This window comes from Hippoglossus hippoglossus, chromosome 16, assembly GCF_009819705.1.
Source record: "Hippoglossus hippoglossus isolate fHipHip1 chromosome 16, fHipHip1.pri, whole genome shotgun sequence".
Taxonomy (NCBI): Eukaryota; Metazoa; Chordata; class Actinopteri; order Pleuronectiformes; family Pleuronectidae; genus Hippoglossus; species Hippoglossus hippoglossus.
Window position 1 is genome coordinate 17941636 of NC_047166.1, and position 21318 is coordinate 17962953.

General features: G+C 39.2%; 1 protein-coding gene across 5 annotated transcripts in view; it reads right to left on the minus strand.

The window, feature by feature from the left end:
- Positions 1-21318, minus strand: part of LOC117776906 (CUB and sushi domain-containing protein 3-like) — a 213822-nt gene that overhangs the window by 118696 nt on the left and 73808 nt on the right. For all 5 annotated transcript variants that reach the window (XM_034611302.1, XM_034611297.1, XM_034611301.1 and 2 more), the window contains 13 exons: positions 21004-21116; positions 20523-20705; positions 19529-19855; positions 18202-18396; positions 17675-17813; positions 16365-16552; positions 13185-13373; positions 9404-9520; positions 5684-5899; positions 4138-4326; positions 3624-3793; positions 2171-2327; positions 111-302 (listed from right to left, as the gene is read on the minus strand). In XM_034611302.1, coding sequence (XP_034467193.1) covers positions 111-302; positions 2171-2327; positions 3624-3793; positions 4138-4326; positions 5684-5899; positions 9404-9520; positions 13185-13373; positions 16365-16552; positions 17675-17813; positions 18202-18396; positions 19529-19855; positions 20523-20705; positions 21004-21116 — 2375 coding nt within the window. The remainder of the gene's footprint in view (positions 1-110; positions 303-2170; positions 2328-3623; positions 3794-4137; positions 4327-5683; positions 5900-9403; positions 9521-13184; positions 13374-16364; positions 16553-17674; positions 17814-18201; positions 18397-19528; positions 19856-20522; positions 20706-21003; positions 21117-21318) is intronic.

The following is a 21318-nucleotide window of genomic DNA, read 5'->3' on the forward strand; positions in this document are numbered from 1 at the left end:
AACTGATATTGAGCCAAAACGCTTGTGTGGAAAGAGATGGATTTAGTTTGCAAACATAGTTGTATAGACGTAGCCAAAGACAGCAGAAATACTTAGGTAGAAAGATTTACCTATACATGACGGGAGGTGATTGTCCCATGCTCTTCTCTCCCCGGTCATGCACTTGAGGATGCCACTGCCGTGCAGGGTGTAGCCTTGATCACAGCCGAAAGTAATGGCACTTCCAGAAAAATGACCCTGGTCACTGACTTTGAAGCCGAACTGCGGCACACCTGGATCATCACAGTGTGAAAGCTCAAAACCTGGACGGGTGAGATTAGGAAAAGGAGGCAATGAGTTGAAGAATCACATCACATGAATACTGGGGACATAACCACAAAAATCTACAACATTTCCATTGATCTGTACTGTAAAGAGGTATTGATTGAGCTTTGAGAATTAATTTCTAGTTGAGCACAAATGAGGGCTCAGTTACTTTGCCATTATATTCCTTGGCAGTAAACGATTCCTTTTGGGCCGACAGCCCAATTAGACAGTCACAATTAAATGTTCAATTGAGTGTGGACGTTTACCACGACTGAGAAACAGCCCATCCACTCGTAACACTTTGGGGTATAACAAGAGAAATAAAATAAACAAGCCACAAACAAGAAAATGTTGCAATAACTCTTCGGCTTGCCATGTTTGAACTTGACCGTGGCCTTTATGTGTGTTGCTCTCTTTCAGGTACTAAATGTAAGTGTTCTGCTATGCAGCAACAGTGACTGCACATAAAACCAGCAGTGCTGATTTATCATCTCTTCTCACGGCGAGGTCCGTGCCCATGCCAGATGTTATGGTGGTGTAACAAGTGTCATGCCCAGTGTAAATCTCGAGCAGATACTCAACACATTTGGAAAATAATCTCAGCACTTCAGGTGGAAGAGTCGTGAAAACGTGATTAGATTTCATGTTCTGACAAGTTTTAAGCTGCCCGTACACCACCTCCTCCTCGCCCTCTTGCTGTTCACACATCAGTCAATCCTCTCCGAGTTGAAAAGAGTATTCATTCTGCTTGAAAGGACTGAGGGAAAACTGCACTTTGAGATGGATAATGGCTGCGAGCTTATATTCTGCTATTTACCTTGTACACAACACTGGAAAAGTCATAAATTAAATCCAATTATGTGATTCTTAATTATGGGTAATTTTGTAACTCAAAAGGCAGATAATAATTAAACTTCATTTCCCCTGAATTAATTGTGGTTCCATTTAGATTCGGCTGGCAATTTATTTAGTTCATGTAAATGAGTATATATTATTTTCAGTCGGGATCTAAAACTTCATGTGTAATAACATTATCCCATAAAACTTATTTTATGTCAACTATTTTATAGTGGTTAGTTTCTCGCACATTTGCCGTAGAAATGATCATTTCTAGCATCGGCATTGTAACTGGAAGTTAGCTAAAGACTTTTTTGCTTTTATACTGTTCAAGTGAAAACAGCTCTTGGCCTGATGTCATCTGTACTAACTATATTGAATTCTACCTTAGAAAACCCGCTGGTAGATAAAAGGAATTCAGGGATTGCAGGTGAAACACAACAAAAACACTTTAAATTGGACTGCAAAGTGCAGTGTCACCAAAGCATTCTCTCGTCACAGTAATAAATTAGAAACGGTTAGCAACAATACACAGTCAGCAAGCCAATTAAGGGCGAGAAACAAAACCCATCTATTACTGGCCCACTTACATCAATGACCCAAACTTTCAACACACACACGCTCATGCATATGCAGAGGCACACACTGTCTGCAGTGCATGCACATACACATTAGCAAACACTGATTTCAAACAATACCAACTATAATTCACCTGTTTTAACAAGGAACAGTTAGCCAGACAATTGCTGACGTGGAGAGCAAAGGAAAAGAAGGAACAGGGGAAGGCAGAGCGAGAGAGGAGGGAGAGAAAAAGGCAAATTTTCCTGCAGGAGTGGAGCGGAAACAGCATGCTGTGTTTAATGGATACCCTGACAGTGAAAGACACAGTGAAGCAGGGTAAGGGTCAATTAAAATTTTCTTTTAAATTCCGCTACTTGAACCGCCTGGCTCCTGAAGTGAGGCTAAATTCAGTCATTTGGAAAAGCGTTAAGTCCCCCCTCCTCCAGTGAAATGAAATGTGACTTACTGTGGTATATGAGCCGGAACCCCGCTGCCGTCACCTCCTGGTCGGAGTAGAATTCCAGCCACAGATAGTTGGAAGTGGTGGTGAGGGACAGACCTTGCATCGACGTGCCTGTGTAGGTGCCAAGGAGTGGGGCTGCACCATCCTTGCCATCATACACCTGATTAGAGACAGAGAGCGACATGAGCTATTCTGCTTTATAGGTGTGTGCTATCTACAATTACGAATTAAATATTAATACCCAAGAATGAAAGCGACAGTTAAAAAGAAGCGATGAGTTCTGTATATCTTCTTTTATATGGCACCTCTACTGCAAATCCAATGTCCTAAATGAGATGTGAAAATTAGATTGGAGTGACCATAATTTATCCCACTGATTTAATACAGAGCCTCTTAGAGTTGAAGTAACAAGATGGTGCTGGGTTACATGATGCCAAAAAAAGGACAATTTTGGAGGTGTAGTGGAATGTTCATTTTACTTTATAATATTGGCTTTTTAATCAAATGGTTTGAGTGAATTTGTTGAGCAAATATTAAAATGTTCCTCAATATTAAAAAGCTAAAATCCAACAAGAGTTTTAAATCACTCAAAGCAGAGAGCAAGGCATTTTTCTGTTATCTGGATTAACGCCAAATAGATTTATTAATCTTTGTTTGTTTATCTTTTTCAGCCGAGCAAGGTGTTGAACCAATGCAAATTATTTGTCAAAAAGAATTCCCTTTTTCTGGATTTCCAGTAATATATATAACCTTTTCCTGATTGACTGTGAAATAACTCTGGGCTCTTCCTTTGAAATACTCCTGAGGCATTCTTTGTTTTGTTTTCTGTTTTGTTTTTTCTTCAAGGCAATTTAGCTCTGCAATGTTGTCTGTCCACATTTCAGATCCTCACAAGATGACTAAGTACAAGAGATGACCGTCTACACAACTCCACTGCTAAAAAAACAGATAGTGGGCGACAATGCTGTTAATTGAAGCATAAGACAAGACATCTGCATCCCAAAAAGAGTGCATTCCAGCTGTGAAGTGAGGACTACATAGTCATTTGCATCACATCTGTGGTGCGTACAAAAAGCTGTTAAAATGCCCTTGAGAAACGAAATGAATCTTTTCTTTCCCAGAGAGATGCTGCTGCTGCTGTTGTTGTTTGACCCACCTACCAATACAAAACAATTGTGCATTCTGCCTGGTGTTTTCCACAAAATCCTCCTTTTACTGGTTTCTTCTTTTGTACATAATAAAAAGCACCAGGAGCTGACTCATATGCCATTGTTAGTTGTTGATTATCTACGTGTAGTGTTTAGCCTTGTTTATACTTTGTGTTTTCAAATGTGAATTATGTTTATTGTTGAGCACTGTCAAACGGAGAATTTCTGTCACTTTGGGACAAACAATAAACTTTATCTTTCTATCTATTTTCCATCACCAACATGGAGTGACTGTATTGTGTCTTTACCTTGATGATGTCACCTTGTGCGAGTTGAAAAGTGCTGGCAGTGATGTTGACGCCTTTGCCAGTTTGAACCTGAATGCTGTACACACACTCATGGCTGTTGTCATAGTTCATTGGGTAGTTTGGCGACAAAAGAACTCCCTCACTGTTGGAGACTGTTGATCCACACTCAGCTGCAAGAAAAACCAACACCAAGAAAAGAGACATGTTCAGTTTAACAACAACAGGAAAACTTCTACAAAAAAAATCTAATCTCTAAAACTAAAATTGGAATAAAAAATGTAAAGGGATAATGGACTTAATACATTCAATTATTATTAATAAAAAGATATGGCTATAATTCAAATGCTATGTATGAATGATCATTATTACTAATATGTAGCAGAGGCAGGGTTGTTATTAAGTTTTTATTTGATATTGACATGTTTAAAAACGCAACACTGGCTAACAGGGTAAATTCTGCAATAAAAATACTGTACAATAGAAGAAATCAGAATAAAAGCAGCTGACCACGTACCCACACACCTTGGCAGAGGGGCACTCCAAATACGGCGGCCACCTCCCAAGCACACGACCTCCTTCGCCCCCTGTAGACGATAGCCTGTATTGCAGGTGAACGCCAGCGAGTCCCCGATTCCAAATCTGGAACCCGTGTGCAAGCCGAACTGAGGTGACCCAGGATCCTGACAGGGTTCCAGATCATACTCTGGAAACATGATAGCCCAAAAAAATAAATCAGTTTTAAAAATAACATCATTATGCTATTATAATGATGTATATTTTCAAATAAACTCTTTGAAAACCCATTTGGCCAATAAGGAAAACAATATGAGAGTTAGTAGGGATTATCTGCCTTGCTCAAGGACACTTCATCAGATTGGGATACATGCCAAAAGCTTTAGCCCAGCATGTCTAGATGAAGAATGGGCCCTCTAAAAACAGGCCACCCTGTAGGCAGCTTTATTATATATATAGGCTGTTGGTGGCCTTATGATTTGAGATGTAGATGCAACTCAGGCGGCGCAAGAAGAAGTTCTTTTCCTGGGCACTATTCCTCTCACGGCCTGGATCTGGCAGAAGGAAGAGCTATTGTATGAAGGCCTATTGATTTCAGCACAGCAACACGTTACAGCAGAACCCCAGTGTAGGATGTGGCCTGACAGCATTGGCAAAATTTCATCAAAGGTCACAAAAGGTTACAAAATGAATTCTAATCAGAAAATCTATAGATGCTAATGATAGAGCTTACAAGGACACACACACACACACACACACACACACACACACACACACAAAAACTAAATTTCATGAATATTCATGGCTGCATAAATTATGCTTTCACTTCAGCGAACAGCAGGCAAACATTTAGCCAGGATGCTCATGGAGCAGACTCTCTCTCTCTCTCTCCTTTTCCGACTTTATCATATCCCTCTCCCTCAATCTCTCTTTCTCTCTCCCCGCCCTCTCCATCAACCCTGCTCACTCAGCATCACCATCTGTCTCATCTCCTCTCTCTCCATCTCCCTCCCTAAGCCTTGTATCTCCACCTATTGCTACATTCCTTCCTTCTCTCTACATGGGGGCCCCCATTATTTCTGTAAACCCCCCCCTTCCCTCCATCTCCTCAGTCCTGAGGATACTGACCCAAATGCCATGCTTTGATGATCATTCCTATCACGGTCAGACACCCTCTACCTGCGTAACCTCGTTGTCTCTTAATTGTCCTCCTCTGATCAGCACAGCCTGGGGCACTGTCTACCTTAAGCCTGCACCTATTATCATGGGCAAATCACTCCTCCAGTTACTTGATACACAATTTAGAAAAGCTTACCACTTTTGATCTCATCATCTGTTTTGTCTTTGTCTGTCAGTCACCCATCACTTCTTTACCCCTGAAATCCAGCCACCACATTCCCATCCATCCTTCTTCTTCCTCTACAAAATTCTTCCACAACTTCTTCCCTCTTAACACCTTCTCGTCACCTTCCCATTCTGACTATACACCTTCCAATATGCCCCCCTCCATGCCTCCAACACATAGGAACCTTAATATGCCTTCATACCCGAGAAGGAGATGTTGAATCCCTGCAGTGATATGGAGAAGTCGGAAATGAAACGTAGCTGGGCCTTGAAGTTTCCATACAGGCCGGCGTTAACTGGTGCAGGCCTCTCTGAGCCGGTGAGTCGAGCCAGGGGCTGAGCAAAGCTTCCGTTTTCTGTTATCAGAAGGTAGTCATGGTGATCCTCCAGGTGGAAGGAGTGAAAAGTGAATTGGACACCTTGGAGGAGAAAATAAGAAAGCCCATTGATGAGACGTTTTCAAGAAAATATGAAGAATAGCTTCCAAAGATACAGAGAGAGCTTAGAATAAAATATGTAATGGACAAATTTGACTATATCCTCCATAAAGTTGCATTGTATAGAATATTATTACAGTGCAGAGCACGGACTAACAATTAAATGACCTCAAGCTGAATGTGACAATTCAATACAAATTTTAATTGTAATTTCAAATGTCATATCATGATTAAAGTCTAGCTATTAATATGGGTTTAGCTTACAAAAAAATATCAATCCACATAATGTTTTTCATTCATTAAATAATAAATGCTTTGATTTACAGCAGAACAAGGAATAGGCATACTAAAAAGAATCCTACCACAATGCTATTACTGTAATGAAAAGTGAATTTTACATTTAAAAAAGGTGAATTAAAAAACCTCTTGTGAATTCTTTTTTTTTATTTCATTTTCATTCACTATTATGTAATTCAAGAAGCAAAGGCTTGCCACCAGTTTGCCATATGCCAACCTTTTAAAACTATGTACAACTTGAAACCTTTTTATATTGTATTTCCAAAAATACACACATCACTACCTTACAAACCAAGATTACTAATAGATAATAATAATATAAAACAAAACTGCCACAGCAGCAAAGAAAATCTACATATTATTTAGGCAAATCCTGATGGTCTGCACAACCTGCTTTTATTTTCCCATAATACCTCAGACCCCATTATAAGATCATCTCATTGATGACAGCCAGTTGGTTTATTATCAGTACAATAAGCTCTTTCTTCTATATCGCATTGGTTGCATCTCTTCAATTATGACTCTACTATGTCTCTTACTGGATATTTATGTAATCATTCATGGTAATTTATACAAATGAATGTAAAATCGGGGAAAAAGATGTTTCCATCTCTGAGTTGTGTAGACTGGCCACACGATGTTTGGCTCACTTGATAAATAAAGACCCAAATAGCCATAAAATAAATAACACATGAAATGATTGATTGTGCTCCATAAACAGCAAATTACAGCACAGAGAGTAAAAGCAAATGAACAATAAATCAAGAGCCATCCATATGAAGGGACATTCCAATATTTTGACAGAGTAGGTATGTCGCTAATTACGGAGTAGAATAGTGATGTAGATGAATATGTCGTCCAGTAAGTAAAACCAGCATAAATATACATATCTATATTTTTTAATGCAGTGAAGACACCCACTGACAGGAAGAGTGACCTGTGGGTGTACATATACATCTGAATACATTAATATGTTGAAACCTATCTAAAGATTTATTTATATTAAGTAGGGAAAGGAAACAAAAAAAGGCTACAATATTGTTTGGGGTTACACACTAGGTAAATGTCAAGGTAGTGGTACAAGTTTTGCATTTTTAAAATCATGGAAACCACTGTACTTCTAGGAACTTCAGTGGTTTGGATAATTATTTTGTACAAATGTACCTCTTGACACATTTCAATCACAAGGTCTAAGAAGTTATAGTTGGACGCACTGGGCAGTTTAATAAGCATCACACATTGGGTAGTGTTCTAAATGGTTACCGCCTTGAGGTGCTTATTAGACGCCGTATACTAGAGGGGGATTTTTGGATGTCATGCGGGTACAAAAAATCTGTGTGGTAAAAAGTTTGTCTTAAAAAGCCTTATTTGGTAAATTGTAGGTAAAAGTAGCATTGTTGGCTACCAACTCCAGTCTCTACAATACTATATGTATACCTGGGCGTATAGAGTCTTATTGCGTATCCACCACAGGTGCAAATAGCACAGTTTGCTATGGACACATACTAAATTCATTCACTTCATTAAATCCATTTTACACTTTGATTAATTAAGTAAGCCATATTAGAACTTGTGTCATTTTGACTCACTTAGAGTTGCTGCTATCAGTTTTTCATTTGTGGGTGATATTGAGTTTCATGTTTCAGTTATTGTTGAATATTAAAAAACCCATATTAAAAAAGTATAATGCTGTGGATAGGATACTTCATTAAAAGCTAGTGTCCTCTTAGAGGTTACACTGAAGGCAAATGTAAAGTCAACCCATTGGAAATACCTGTATGCGTATGTATATGTATTCATATGTCCTCTCACTCAACCATTTATAATGAAGTTTGGAAAACGTATGCATTCTGACATAAACAAAAGCTACTTACATTAGCAATAACCATGCTACAGTAACCTGTAGTTCAATCACTGAACATGGACTAGATGTGTGGGCTACAGACACTCTGACTCTGACAAAAACCCTCAACGTGGGTTGAGTTTTCTGTCCACAAGCAGCATCTGCTGATGATTGGCTGCTGGTCTCACACAGCATTCTCCTACAGCTTCTGGCCTTTAAACACTGAAACTGGTGAGTTTTGAAGAAGATTTGGACAATCCAATCAAACAGTTCAGTTGACATGTGTCCTTCAATGGTTTCTGTGGTGATTCTATGATTGTGTTATTAAATTAAAAGCATTCTTTGCATATACTAATACTTTGGATGAAGATCTGATCCCATTTTGATGACCAAATTACAATTACTTCTTCCCCTAAAAAACTGACAAAGAGTCAAACACAAATTGGATACCTTGAGGCAGAAATAGAATGAAAAACAAAGCTTGATTTTGTTTTCATGGTGTCAAATAATTCAGCTGATTTGGACACAATTCTAAAAGAGTACAACGTGGCTTTTCAATGGTTCTTGAAAGAGAATAACAAGAAACGGTTTGGTAAAATACAGGAATAATACAGTGGTAGGGCACAGAGATAAGCTTAGCGAGCTTTTCAAATGATAATGAAGAAGAATGTCTGAGAGCACTGGTAACTTATCAAATAACTGTCAAGTGAGTGCTGTGATAATAGAGTTAAACTAATAAAATAAAGAATCATCTGTGAATAAAAGTGAGATAACAGAATTATTTTACCAAGTGAAACACTGAAATGTCAAAACAGTTCATTAAATGAGGTAGGTGAAAAAATGTATGAAATTAAATATTCTCCTAATGGTGTAAAAAATATCTAAATGAGGAATGTGTAAAGCCGCCTATTATACAACACCGTACTGGAACATGCTTTTAAAAACAGGGGGGAGACATATTTCAATATGTAAGGCCCTCACAGTGTGATGTTAAACTGACGGAGTCTGGCCAGTTGCCTTATGATGTAAAAAAGTCAGTTAATTTAAATGATCTTTGTTCAAGTAATATATACGCTTTGCGCACCCCTCTATTTATAATAATAAAACCCAGCATGTTTTTTTAATCTGTTGAGGGGGTGTTGCTTTAATATTTAGTTTTATCATTTGGCCATATTGTTTCAAGTGTGTCGTATATAAATAAACATACTGTTACTGATGAGTACATACAAATAGAGATAAAGGTCCTTATAGAAAGATTTAACTCAATAAAACATGCATATTTTAGTCTGTGTTGAAGGTATACTTATATACTTATGTATAATTTAAAATCTGGGCAGTTTTCTTACCTTTTCCATGGCTGACTTCTACAGTCCACGTACAGTTTAGAGAGTTGGGATACAGCTCCGGGTAGCCAGGTGATAAAATGATCCCCCCGGGTCCCGTGATATCCCCACCGCATGATGCTGAATAGAAAGGTAAGATAGTGAACGATAAAAAAAAGAAAGAAATCTGTAAATGAACCAATAAATCCTTCACCTGAAGACAGAGGAGAGATTTAAATGAATAATATATTCCAGTCATATCACATCCTGTCCTGCTATTTTTATGAATACCGGTAATTCTGCCAACACAATGTATTTTTCTTCTCTCCCCCTCTCAGAACCAGCCCTACTGCCTAACAGGACAATAAATTATTCATTGATTTGGCTATCCATCCATATTTTCTTCTACTATGGTATCTTAAACTAAGAGTCATTGTCAGAAAATGTGATAATCCATTAAATTTACTGACAAGCATATTCAGCAGATTAGAGCATCTGGCTTTATTTTGATTGAGATTTGAAAATGATTTGGATTTTTCTCCAAATAGAAACAATCATCCCAGCACAGCATCCAGCTGCTTTTTAGGTTGAGGATAATCCAGTAGCAGCCTGCTGTGCTAAGTAGTTACAGATGAGGCGATAGGAATGTTGTGCCCCCTCAGTTACACTACCGTTCAAAAGTTTGGGGTCACTTAGAAATTTCCTGGTTTTTCAAAGAAAAGCACTGTTTTTTTCAATGAAGATAACATTAAATTAATCAGAAATACATTCTATACATTGTTAATGTGGTAAATGACTATTCTAGGTGGAAACGTCTGTTTTTTAATGAAATATCTACATAGGTGTATAGAGGCCCATTTCCAGCAACTATCACTCCAGTGTTCTAATGGTACATTGTGTTTGCTAATCACCTTAGAAGACTAATGGATGATTAGAAAACCCTTGAAAACCCTTGTGCAATTATGTTAGCACAGCTGACAACTGTTTTGCTGGTGAGAGAAGCTGTAAAACTGGCCTTCCTTTGAGCTAGTTGAGTATCTGGAGCATCACATTTGTGGGTTCGATTATACTCTCAAAATGGCCAGAAAAAGAGAACTTTCATGTGAAACTCGCCAGTCTGTTCTTGTTCTTAGAAATGAAGGCTATTCCATGCGAGAAATTGCGAAGAAACTGAAAATTTCCTACAACGGTGTGTACTACTCCCTTCAGAGAACAGCACAAACGGGCTCTAACCAGAGTAGAAAGAGAAGTGGGAGGCCCCGGTGCACAACTCAGCAAGAAGACAAGTATATTAGAGTCTCTAGTTTGAGAAATAGACGCCTCACAGGTCCTCAACTGGCAGCTTCTTTAAATGGTACCCGCAAATGCCAGTGTCAACGTCTACAGTGAAGAGGCGACTCCGGGATGCTGGCCTTCTAGGCAGAGTGGCAAAGAAAAAGCCATATCTGAGACTGGCCAATAAAAAGAAAAGATTGATATGGGCAAAAGAACACAGACATTGGACAGAGGAAGATTGGAAAAAAGTGTTATGGACAGACAAATCAAAGTTTGAGGTGTTTGGATCACACAGAAGAACATTTGTGAGACGCAGAACAGGTGAAAAGATGCTGGAAGAGTGCCTGACGCCATCTGTCAAGCATGGTGGAGGTAATGTGATGGTCTGGGGCTGCTTTGGTGCTGGTAAAGTGGGAGATTTGTACAAGGTAAAAGGGATTTTAAATAAGGAAGGCTATCACTCCATTTTGCAACGCCATGCCATACCCTGTGGACAGCGCTTGATTGGAGCCAATTTCCTCCTACAACAGGACAATGACCCAAAGCACACCTCCAAATTATGCAAGAACTATTTAGGGAAGAAGCAGGCAGCTGGTATGCTGTCTGTAATGGAGTGGCCAGCGCAGTCACCAGATCTCAACCCCATTGAGCTGTTGTGGGAGCAGCTTGACTGTATGGTACGCAAGAAGTGCCCATCAAGCCAATCCAACTTGTGGGAGGGGCTTCAGGAAGCATGGGGTGAAATTTCTACAGATTACCTCAACAAATTAACAGCTAGAATGCCAAAGGTCTGCAATGCTGTAATTGCTGCAAATGGAGCATTCTTTGACGAAAGCAAAGTTTGAAGAACTAAATTAATATTTCAAATAAAAATCATTATTTCTAACCTTGTCAATGTCTTGACTATATTTTCTATTCATTTTGCAACTCATTTGATAAATAAAAGTGTGAGTTTTCATGGAAAACACGAAATTGTCTGGGTGACCCCAAACTTTTGAATGGTAGTGTATATGACTCTCATACATATATATATATATTGACATATCATTTAAAGCTCCTTATCTCATCAAGGGAAGCTAATGAAATAAAGCTCTACCCTCGTTAGGTGCTGGGCACTGGGAGGTTAATGCTCCATCCGTCTGAAGGTTAACTGGTCTAAGTGAATATTGTTCAAACCTGAAACAATTCTCTTATCCCGTCATTGGGTTTCAACTAAAATGTCACTGCACATAAAGGGTATTGCTTTTATAAAAAAAAAAAAAGCATGGATGAAGTTTGACAAGCTTTTTTTCCATCTTTCTTTAAGTCGGTGTGTGTGTGTGCGTTCGTTTCTTCTTTGGCCTGAATGCCAGGTGGCGTGGCAGCCAAGAGCCTGGATGCTAAACACCAATCGCTGACAAATATTAGCAGTAGAACTCTTGTGCATGTATATTTTCAAAGTAATGAATGTCAGATGATGTTTTGGAGGATCGCTGAGAAGCCTGAGGCTCCACAGCTGCACACATCCAGCCTCCTCTTCTCCTCTCTCCTTCCACCCTTGGGCCCTCCAGCGAGCACAACACATCAAGGCCCGAATCCTTACCCACCAACAAAATTATTTCAAATATTTTATTAATGAACCGAAATTACATAAAGTCATTAAAAGTGGATGAGTATACTTGGCAAAGGATCTACTTCAGATGCTGCGTAGGCAAAGAGCCAAAGCACTGGGCACCAGTCTGGCACACACCTAGTCAGGAAAACGCTCCAAGATATAAAATGAATTTTCAAGGCCAGTCATTGGGCTGAAGCTACATGAAACAGCACTGTATCATATGCATGCTACGGAGCGCCTTGCCAACTCTTGCATGCGTTTGATTCATTATATTCTTTCAAGTGAGTGATCCGTGAGTAAGGGGCATCATTTACGGGTTGTACACTGCAACAATAATCACCTCAACTGTCCTTCATTGTGCTTCTAAATCCCACAAAAGTGTACAAACACGACCTAGAGAGAGATATTATGCAAGATATAAGAACTATCGGGAACATGCTGACCTTCATGCTTTGAAGTTGAGTATACTACAGTTTTAAATGATTCATAACACCCCAGGTACGTTGTCACACAAGAACTGAGTCTATTTGCTGAAGAAAAAGCATCTTTTGACGATCATCTGTCTGGTCAGTCCGACTCGCTGTGGGAAACTCACTCGCTTGTGTAATTTGGTTACGTATAAAATTCAATCAGGACTTCAAATGATAGTCGTGTCCATTATTCTACAAACTTTCGAAGACTTAACATTCATGAAATATTTCAAGGACAAGAAGACTGGGCTTTGTATTGTTGGGTCATTTAGCTCTGAGCCATTCAAAAGGACTATATCTTGTCATCTGGTGTCATCCAGTGTCATTTTATGAACATTAAAAAAATCTATTAAAATACGATTAACATTCATTGAAAAGAAACTTGCAGTGTTATGAACTTCTTGGATGTGACAGATCCATGTGTTGGAATATGCTGCACAAAATTAACACACTTGTGTATACGAACCATCACAAGAGGGCAGTGGGTGGCTCCAGAAGTGGTTCTTCTCACAAACCAGTGGGTCCTCATGGCTCAGCCTGTATCCTGGGTCACATTGGAAAGAAACGGTGGAGCCGATCGACAGGTCCTGGCCTAACCGCACTCCGTTCACCGGGATACCAGGATCCATACAGGAGAACGTGTCCAATGTAACCACTAGAGAAATTGAGATCAAAGCATTATTTCTTGAAAGTATCTCTAAACAACTGTACAAAGTCACCTTTGAAATTTAATCTGACTGCGTCATCAATTACCAAACCACATGTTTTCAATGTGTACATGTATTAAGTACAGTATTATTTTGCATGGCTTTGGCCCCTCCCCTCAACCCTCCAAATAATAAGTGGTATAGAAATAAGGGATGGATTGATTATTTTCTTTTCCCCCTCTGACACACAGTATGTCAGATTCTGTTAAGTATTTATACACAGGTTTGCTATTGCAAATAAAATATGACTGTTGAGCTACAGAGGTATATCATACAAGATTTAGGATATATGAAATGCCATTTCTATTTTTGCAATCAGTGAAGATTTTAGGCCACATTTACACAACCAGCTACCATCTCCCAGTTGTATGCCTCCACCAACCAGTTAAATTTCAGTTTGCATCCATGTCTGTTCAAAAACAAACGCATAGTAAAGGACAGAGCGATGGACGGACAACCCGGAATGCCTCCAGTCAAGGTTGAGTCCAGAACAGAAGTATTAAATAGTGCAAACAGAACCTTAAATAACAATCATCAAAACAAAAAGGTCTCAGTGCACATATATATTGCAATGCAATATATTTGCTTTCACTTTTATTTTACACTTCAGACAGTAGCAAAATATATTTTTAATGCAACACATCGAGACGGAAGAAAAATGGACAAATGCATTGATGCATTGCTGATGTTTGACAGTTTCTTTCTGAATAACTTTGATAGAGCTCTTTTAGTGTTGAAGAAAGCAAGATTTCATCTTCATGCAATCCCTTTGTGGAAAAATGTAAGCAAGTTGACGACTGTGAGAAGGTCCAAAGCAGATGTTCAAGGTGATGAGGAGTACAAGCATAGAGAGAGAGAACCTATGGCCTAGGTGAAACTGTGCAAATAAACTTTTTCCCTGTACTGCATGTTTTCCGAGAAAATATTATGTCACTTGTTTTGGTGAAGGGGGATCAAGATGTCTGACAGCATTCAAGTGAATGGGACCGTGGTATATTTCAGAGGTTTCAGGTGACTCTGTAAAATGACTAAGACAAGTGTGTTGAATTTATGTATTTATTTCTGTAAAATTACACCCACAGCACAATCAAATCCCACCTGCTAAACACACTCAAACTAATATTGTAAGATCTGATAAGGTTCAACGCCCCATTGTAATAAACAGTCCAGTGAGAGACATTTTGTTTTGCTGAAGGTCTTTGACTAGAAATTGTAGTGTCAGCAGTGTAACACAGAAAGGACCTGGGTTATACTATATGGTGTCTGAGCTATAGATTAAGGTTATCAACACTGATAATCTATAACAGCCTAACCTGACAGATTATTAATGTTAGATAACAGGGTTCCTCTTCTGTATTGCTATAGGCTTCTGTAGAATACTAATACTAATTGCTCTTCTTGATAGTTTTAGTAAATAAAACACATGAAGTTTGAACACAGAGAAATAGAGCATTCAATAGATTACTGCTGGCACTGGTCTCTAGGGTGCAGGAATTCCATTCATCTTTTATTCTATATCTTAATACTGAAAATAATTATAAAAAATACAGGAGGGAAATTATTTTATATGTGTCCCTGCAGATGATGTGATAAGACTTTGTAGTATTTTGTAAGTGATTACATCTAATATCCATTACACAAAGAAGGAATGATGCAGTGTCTCTGTGCCTCAGTTTATTTACAGCATAATTCACTACATCCCTATTTTGTTAGACCAATTTTACAAATGAAGTAGGCTGGGTTTCCCCGAAGCATTTCAGCAATAACATATGTCTTAAATTGCAATGGAAAAGGCTAATGTGATCTTACTGTTATTGCTTTTCGATAGCCTCGTTAACAAAAGAGAAATACACTTGAGAGTGAAACATAATAAGACAAAGACACTTATGTTCTGCTTTCAGTCAATAATATAGACATAATGACAAAGTCTGTCTATGAATCACATCTGAGTGACAAGAGAAATTGTGTTTCTGCGAATAATCGCAAAAATATGTTATACTTTGTCAGGAGTATTTTTGTATTTGATTTTTCAAAGACTACCCCTCCACATACAGTGATATGGAAAGAAAGAAAAGACTTCCAACCCAAACTCCCTTAAGAACAAAGAAGATTTTACCAGGAAATTAAGCCCTGGACTTATCCGCTTTTGAGGAGAGGTTTAGATGTAATTGGCCATTGAGCATTATGCTGGAACACAGGGCTCTTTCTACCGAATTAGCTCTGGTCTTTGAACCCGTTCCATTTAGGATTCTGGTAACCTTGGTGCTATCTAGTGGACCGGCCTGCGTTTCCACCAGTTTTCCTCCATCATAGGCAGACTATCATCTGGAATCACGAATCCAGAAAAATGTGTTTGATCTAAACCTTCTTGTCTCCACAATATTTAATGAGCTACAGTGATTGATATCTACTACCAACTTAGTCCTGACATCTGGTTTTTATTTCACCAAGTAATTGATATTTTTAACCTCTCACACAACAGACCATATAAACATGCAAACACTGGGGTTTTTAAACTTCTGCTCAGCCTGAGAAAATGGTGTGAAGAGTCAACATCAGTTAACGGATAAGATAATATTCACAATAGCAGCGTGGACCTTGAAAAAAAAAAAAGCAGTGTTCAATATTTTGTAGTCTCACTCATCAATTCATATCTCTGAACCCTAGCTGAATAAAATATTTTCAACCTGAGAACCAAAGCTCATTGAGCCAAGTTGTTATGATAACACTGGTGTTCTTGTATCGCCAGAAACACATCTTCAAGACATTTAGTAATAAAACATAGTTTCAGAAAACCTTGTGAAAGTGTTGCCTGAACAGCAGATCAATTTAAATTCCTAGAGCCAACCATGACGTTCTTGGACTTGTTTGTTTTTGTTTAAATCTATTTGAAAAAAATTGTATTCATAACTCATGCACCCACAGCATTTCACTCTTACCTTCGTAGAAGATCTTGAAGCCACTGTTTGATCGACTGTTATCGGTGGTGAAAAGCAGATACAGGAAGGTACTGCTACTAAACAGGAACTGAGGGACCTGGGTTCCATTAAATGAGCCAATTAGAGGGGAGAGGAGGTTGGGACCATCGTGCACTTCCAGGAAGTCATAGCTCAGTTCAGTTTGAAACCTTCAAAGTAAAAGGAGAAGAGGGAGGGAGAGAGATGCAGAGAATACCTTTATTTGTATTCTGAATAACTCCTCTAGTTTGACAGATTAGACTATTTAAAACCATTTAGTCTATTCTGTCCACTGAGGACAAATTCAGATTTTGACAAGATAGATGAGAAGACAAAGCCTAAACAGAAAGTTCCAATTATGCAATAGTATAAGATCAATGAGCTCTTGGAGCTCTGATATGATATGGATCTGTGGTCACCCTCAGGTCCCTAAATCATCAAACAAGTGACATCAGCATTATATTGTGGGAAAATACTTTCAGACATTTTCAGAAAGAGACTAGAATTATTGACTTGTGGTTGTATGTCTTTACCTACCAGTGAAGTTGTGGTTATATAATGGCCAAAAAAGTGGGGATTTTTGCAGACCATTACGTAAAACAAAGTCTACCATTGACTTTTTATGCCAAATTTGAAGAAATTCCCTAAAGGCATTGTTGAGATATCACATTCACGAGAATGGGACAGATGGACAGAGGCAGACTGAAAACATGACCATGGCTGTTGTTGGCACGGAGGCCTAAAAATTCAAGCCTCTGTTCGTTATTAAAGCAAAGAATATGGAAAAAAAGAAACATACTACTTCCTGTATAAAACGATTATGAACTGCATTAATTAGGATTAAGAACACTGGCTCATTTCAAGCAACAGAGACGCAAACAAATTTGGCTCATTTCATGCAATAGCTATAAAATATGATGATTTTATGGTTTAGGTTTTTTAATTTAAGAAATAAAGATTTTAGAGTGGGACTTTTTTGTTTTTATTGCAGCAATCTGGAAGTGAGCAGGAGCCAGTAAGTAAATTAAAAAGTTACTCAAGGCTTTCAACACTTTTCGAAACTGATTACAGGTCTGCATTCCACCTCCTCTAACTGTCTGTTTCTACCTCAGATTAAGGGTCCCACCTCTGTGTTGCACATTGGTGTACTGTGTATAGTTCTCACATGTAGTACAGTATGTGGATATAAGTACATGAGGGATTTTGGGCTTTCAGATCTTTGTCTGTGTCTCTGACTGAGTGTGTGTATATTTGTTTCCATGGCTGAGTTACCGCAGCACTGTCACACAAACCTGTCAAAGCTGATCTTGATGGAACGGCCAGGTTCAGCTTCAATGACCCACTCACAACTCAGCGAGTCTTTGTAGTAGCCTGGCCACCCCGGGGACAGGATGACACCAGATGGACCCGAGTAGTGACCCCCACAAGGAGCTGGAGGAGCAGAGATGTGGATAAATGGTGGGAAGGGTTGGGCAGATAAGAGATGTGGGTGTGGCAGAAGGAACAAATATGGTTGGGGGATGGATGGAGAAGTAAACTAGTGGTTTTAAAGAGGATAACACTCAGTAATCGTTTTGAACCAAAATAAAAAACACTGAAAGGAAATATATAGGATGAGTCACCAAAGGACTGGAGTTACACAAGCACCTGAAAAAAAGATAAATGTAGCCCAGTATGGGTGGACTCTGAGCTGCTTGTTCCACATAACCCACTCACTTCTTCATCAAAATTCCCTCTGTTGTGTTTTCTCTCTTCCTAACTCAATAGTTGACCTATCTGTCCAACAACCACACAATTATTGGCTATTCCATTTCAGTACCTTCACATTTGGGAATGAGTCCACTCCACATCACTTTGCTTTCCTCCAGATGGCATGTGATGGTGTCAGCCCCCTGCGTTTTGATGAAGCCCTCCTCACAAACCACGGAGATGGAGCTCCCTAGTTGGAAGCTGTCCCCAAAGCGTCTGGCATTCAACGGTATGCCAGGGTCAGGACACTCATTACGTCCAAAAGCTTGTAATGAGAAGAAAGAGAACAAGATCTAGTGACAAACACTGTTGTGCGAATGAGGAATGGGGTCTGTGAGGAGTAGGTAGATAAGGGAAATGGATGTAGCTGTCCGTGGGAGAGGAAAAAAAACCTAACAGAAGCCTGCTTTGTGAACCTCAGGGTGACAATAGCCTCCGTCTTTAGAACTTGTTGTACCACACCAGGAGAGAAATAACTACAGTGGTGTTGCATTAGATAATGAGTTTCACACTACAAGTACTGCCCTAAATGCTGCTGTTTCTTAAGGCACTTACGGTCCCTATGGAGAAGAGCTTTTGCTAAAAGCAATCATTAAAAAAAACACACACAAAAGAACTAGAGTATTGATTGTAAATGGAACATTCACAAAAATATAACTGCTGTTGAACTTAATTAAATATAACTAGTCAGACATTAATTGCATCAAAATCTAATTGCTACTGCTTTAGAAAATATTTTATACAATTTTGAATTGTGTCTGTATTCAACAGATCAGACAGCCAGTATTGAGTCTCATCACACTGATCCCTAGAGCCTCATTTATGCTCAACGTTACATATGTAAACGGATGGAGCCTGTCCGTACTCTGCATTCATTTATTCTGTTCTTGTGGACGTCTTCTGAAAACTTATGGATACAGACAAAACAGATCAAACGGAGCAGTACCACCTGAAATCGTTGGGGGGGGGTTAGAGTAGCCAATAGTTAAAATGCAAGAAATAGATTTCAACAGTGGTGGAAGTTTTTGAGGAGAGACTTCAAGAGTAAGAAACTACAGGCATCTTTGCGCAGGCAAAGGGAAAAACAGTTGCTTTTGCCTCTGTCTTAAGAGGTACATTGTAACAACCTTCTCCACTGTCGCCAAGTTTGTTATTGTCAGAAACTCTAGACTCTAGGCTACCCTCTTGTGGATTTATTGCTTAACAACCATATCAATGTAAAGGACACATGTAAGTATATGGGCAGGGATAGTTACATAATTGATATAACCATACGTAAAAGCAGTAGAAAGGATCTCTAACCCTGAATAGAATAAGGCGGAGGCTTGCATTCGCTTATAAATGCTGATACAAATTGCTATGATTGTTAGAATTAAACTGATCAAACAGTCACTTACTGCTATAGGTGATATTGAAGCCCCGTCCAGACATAGAGTGATCAGCCTGAAACTCCAGCTGCAGTACGTTGCTGTTGGACGTCAGGTGGGAAGGAACTTCGGCCCCTGAGAAGCGTCCTAGTATTGTGGCCCCTAACTGGTCCCCATCTTTGATAGTGAGGAAGTCATAGGGGGGCTCCAGGTCAAAGTCATTAAAGGCCAGGTGGATTCTGGAGCCCGGCTCGGAGATAATCAGCCACACACAGTTGAGGTTGTTCCCATAGCCTTCTGGGTAGTCAGGAGACAACACCGTCCCCATGGGGGCAGTGAAGTTGGAGAAACAGGGGACTGTGTAATGGAAGGGGAAAAATATATAAGCAGCGATTTGATAAAAATACGGACAAACACATGGCCATCTACACTGTGGATTCTGCCATGATAGTATCATGCACATAGATCAGTATAGAACAATGTGAGGACTGTTTAACAAGCTCAGCAATCAGATCCCATGGGTGTGGAGTAGTTGAAGAAACAGGAAACTGCAGCAGGGTTGAACATAGAATACACAAAAATACAGACATAGAGCTTTATAGGTGCGGAGGATTACTATACACTTTCCCGATGGACCAAGTTAAATTGTACAAACAGAAGAGAATACATTTTTGTTAAGGATATTGGTTAGGTATAGTGAAACTCCTCAGAGGGGTTTAGGTTATATCGAGAAAAGACTGTTTACAGAATAATGCAGGTTTCCCTTCTCCAGACTATTTGTACAGTATAACAGAGTGTAACCTACGTCCTTCTTTTTCAAATCAAATTCAAATACCGAGGCAAGCATATGCTATCAATTTCCTATTTTACATTATGTATATTGCTGTTTACACTTCATGCACTGCATGGTCATTTAACAACAATGCAATTAATCCTTCAATAGTTTAATGTCATTGCGAACTTTCCAAGAGCATAAGTAATTGCTTCATTAGCTGTCGTGAAAACAAGGCAGCGCTGGACTCACATATGCAGATGGGGATATTAGCCGACCACTGATTGTTGTTCTGGCAGGTTATCATCCTCTCCCCTATGAGCTCGAATCCAAACTGGCATTCAAAGCGCAGAACATCACCATTTAAAAAGCCACTACCGTCTTGGTAGCCGTACAGAGGTGTACCAGGGTCACCGCAACTCTCTTTGTCAATTTCTGTGGGTGAGAGGAGAGGAAGAGAGGGGAGGGATGGAAATGGGAAGGGGGGGGATAAAGAGAAAAGATAAAGTCAAGCAATACTTGCACTTTTATATAAAATGCATTTTTTCTCTTTAACATCTATAAAAGTCCAGGTAAAAAGCTTGGGAACGTGTTAAAGTTTTTTTTTTGAAGGAGATATAGAAGACAGTGAGAGACAGGCAAGCAGATAGAATGACAGAAAGGCAGAAAGGAAAACAGACACAGACATGAGTACAGACAATCAGAGATGATATCAGCACCAAAGTCTCTATACCTTTATAGTTGATCTTGAAGCCGATCGAGCCCACACTCTCATCAGACTGGAGATGAAGCCACATCTGATGGGACATGCTGACAATCAGGTCTGGGACAAAGCTCCCAGTCAGCCTGCAGACAGGGGAGCAAAAAAGACACATCAAAATGTCAAACGTTGTCTTATCTCCCAATGTTATATGGAAACGTTCTTCCAAAATAAACTGAAGCAAACTGAAGCATGGTTTCAACAAAGTAAGCCTCAAATCAAATGGTGCACCTTTTCGATTAAATAAAGGTTCCTTGTAGAATATAGAATTAATATTATGTAAAAACA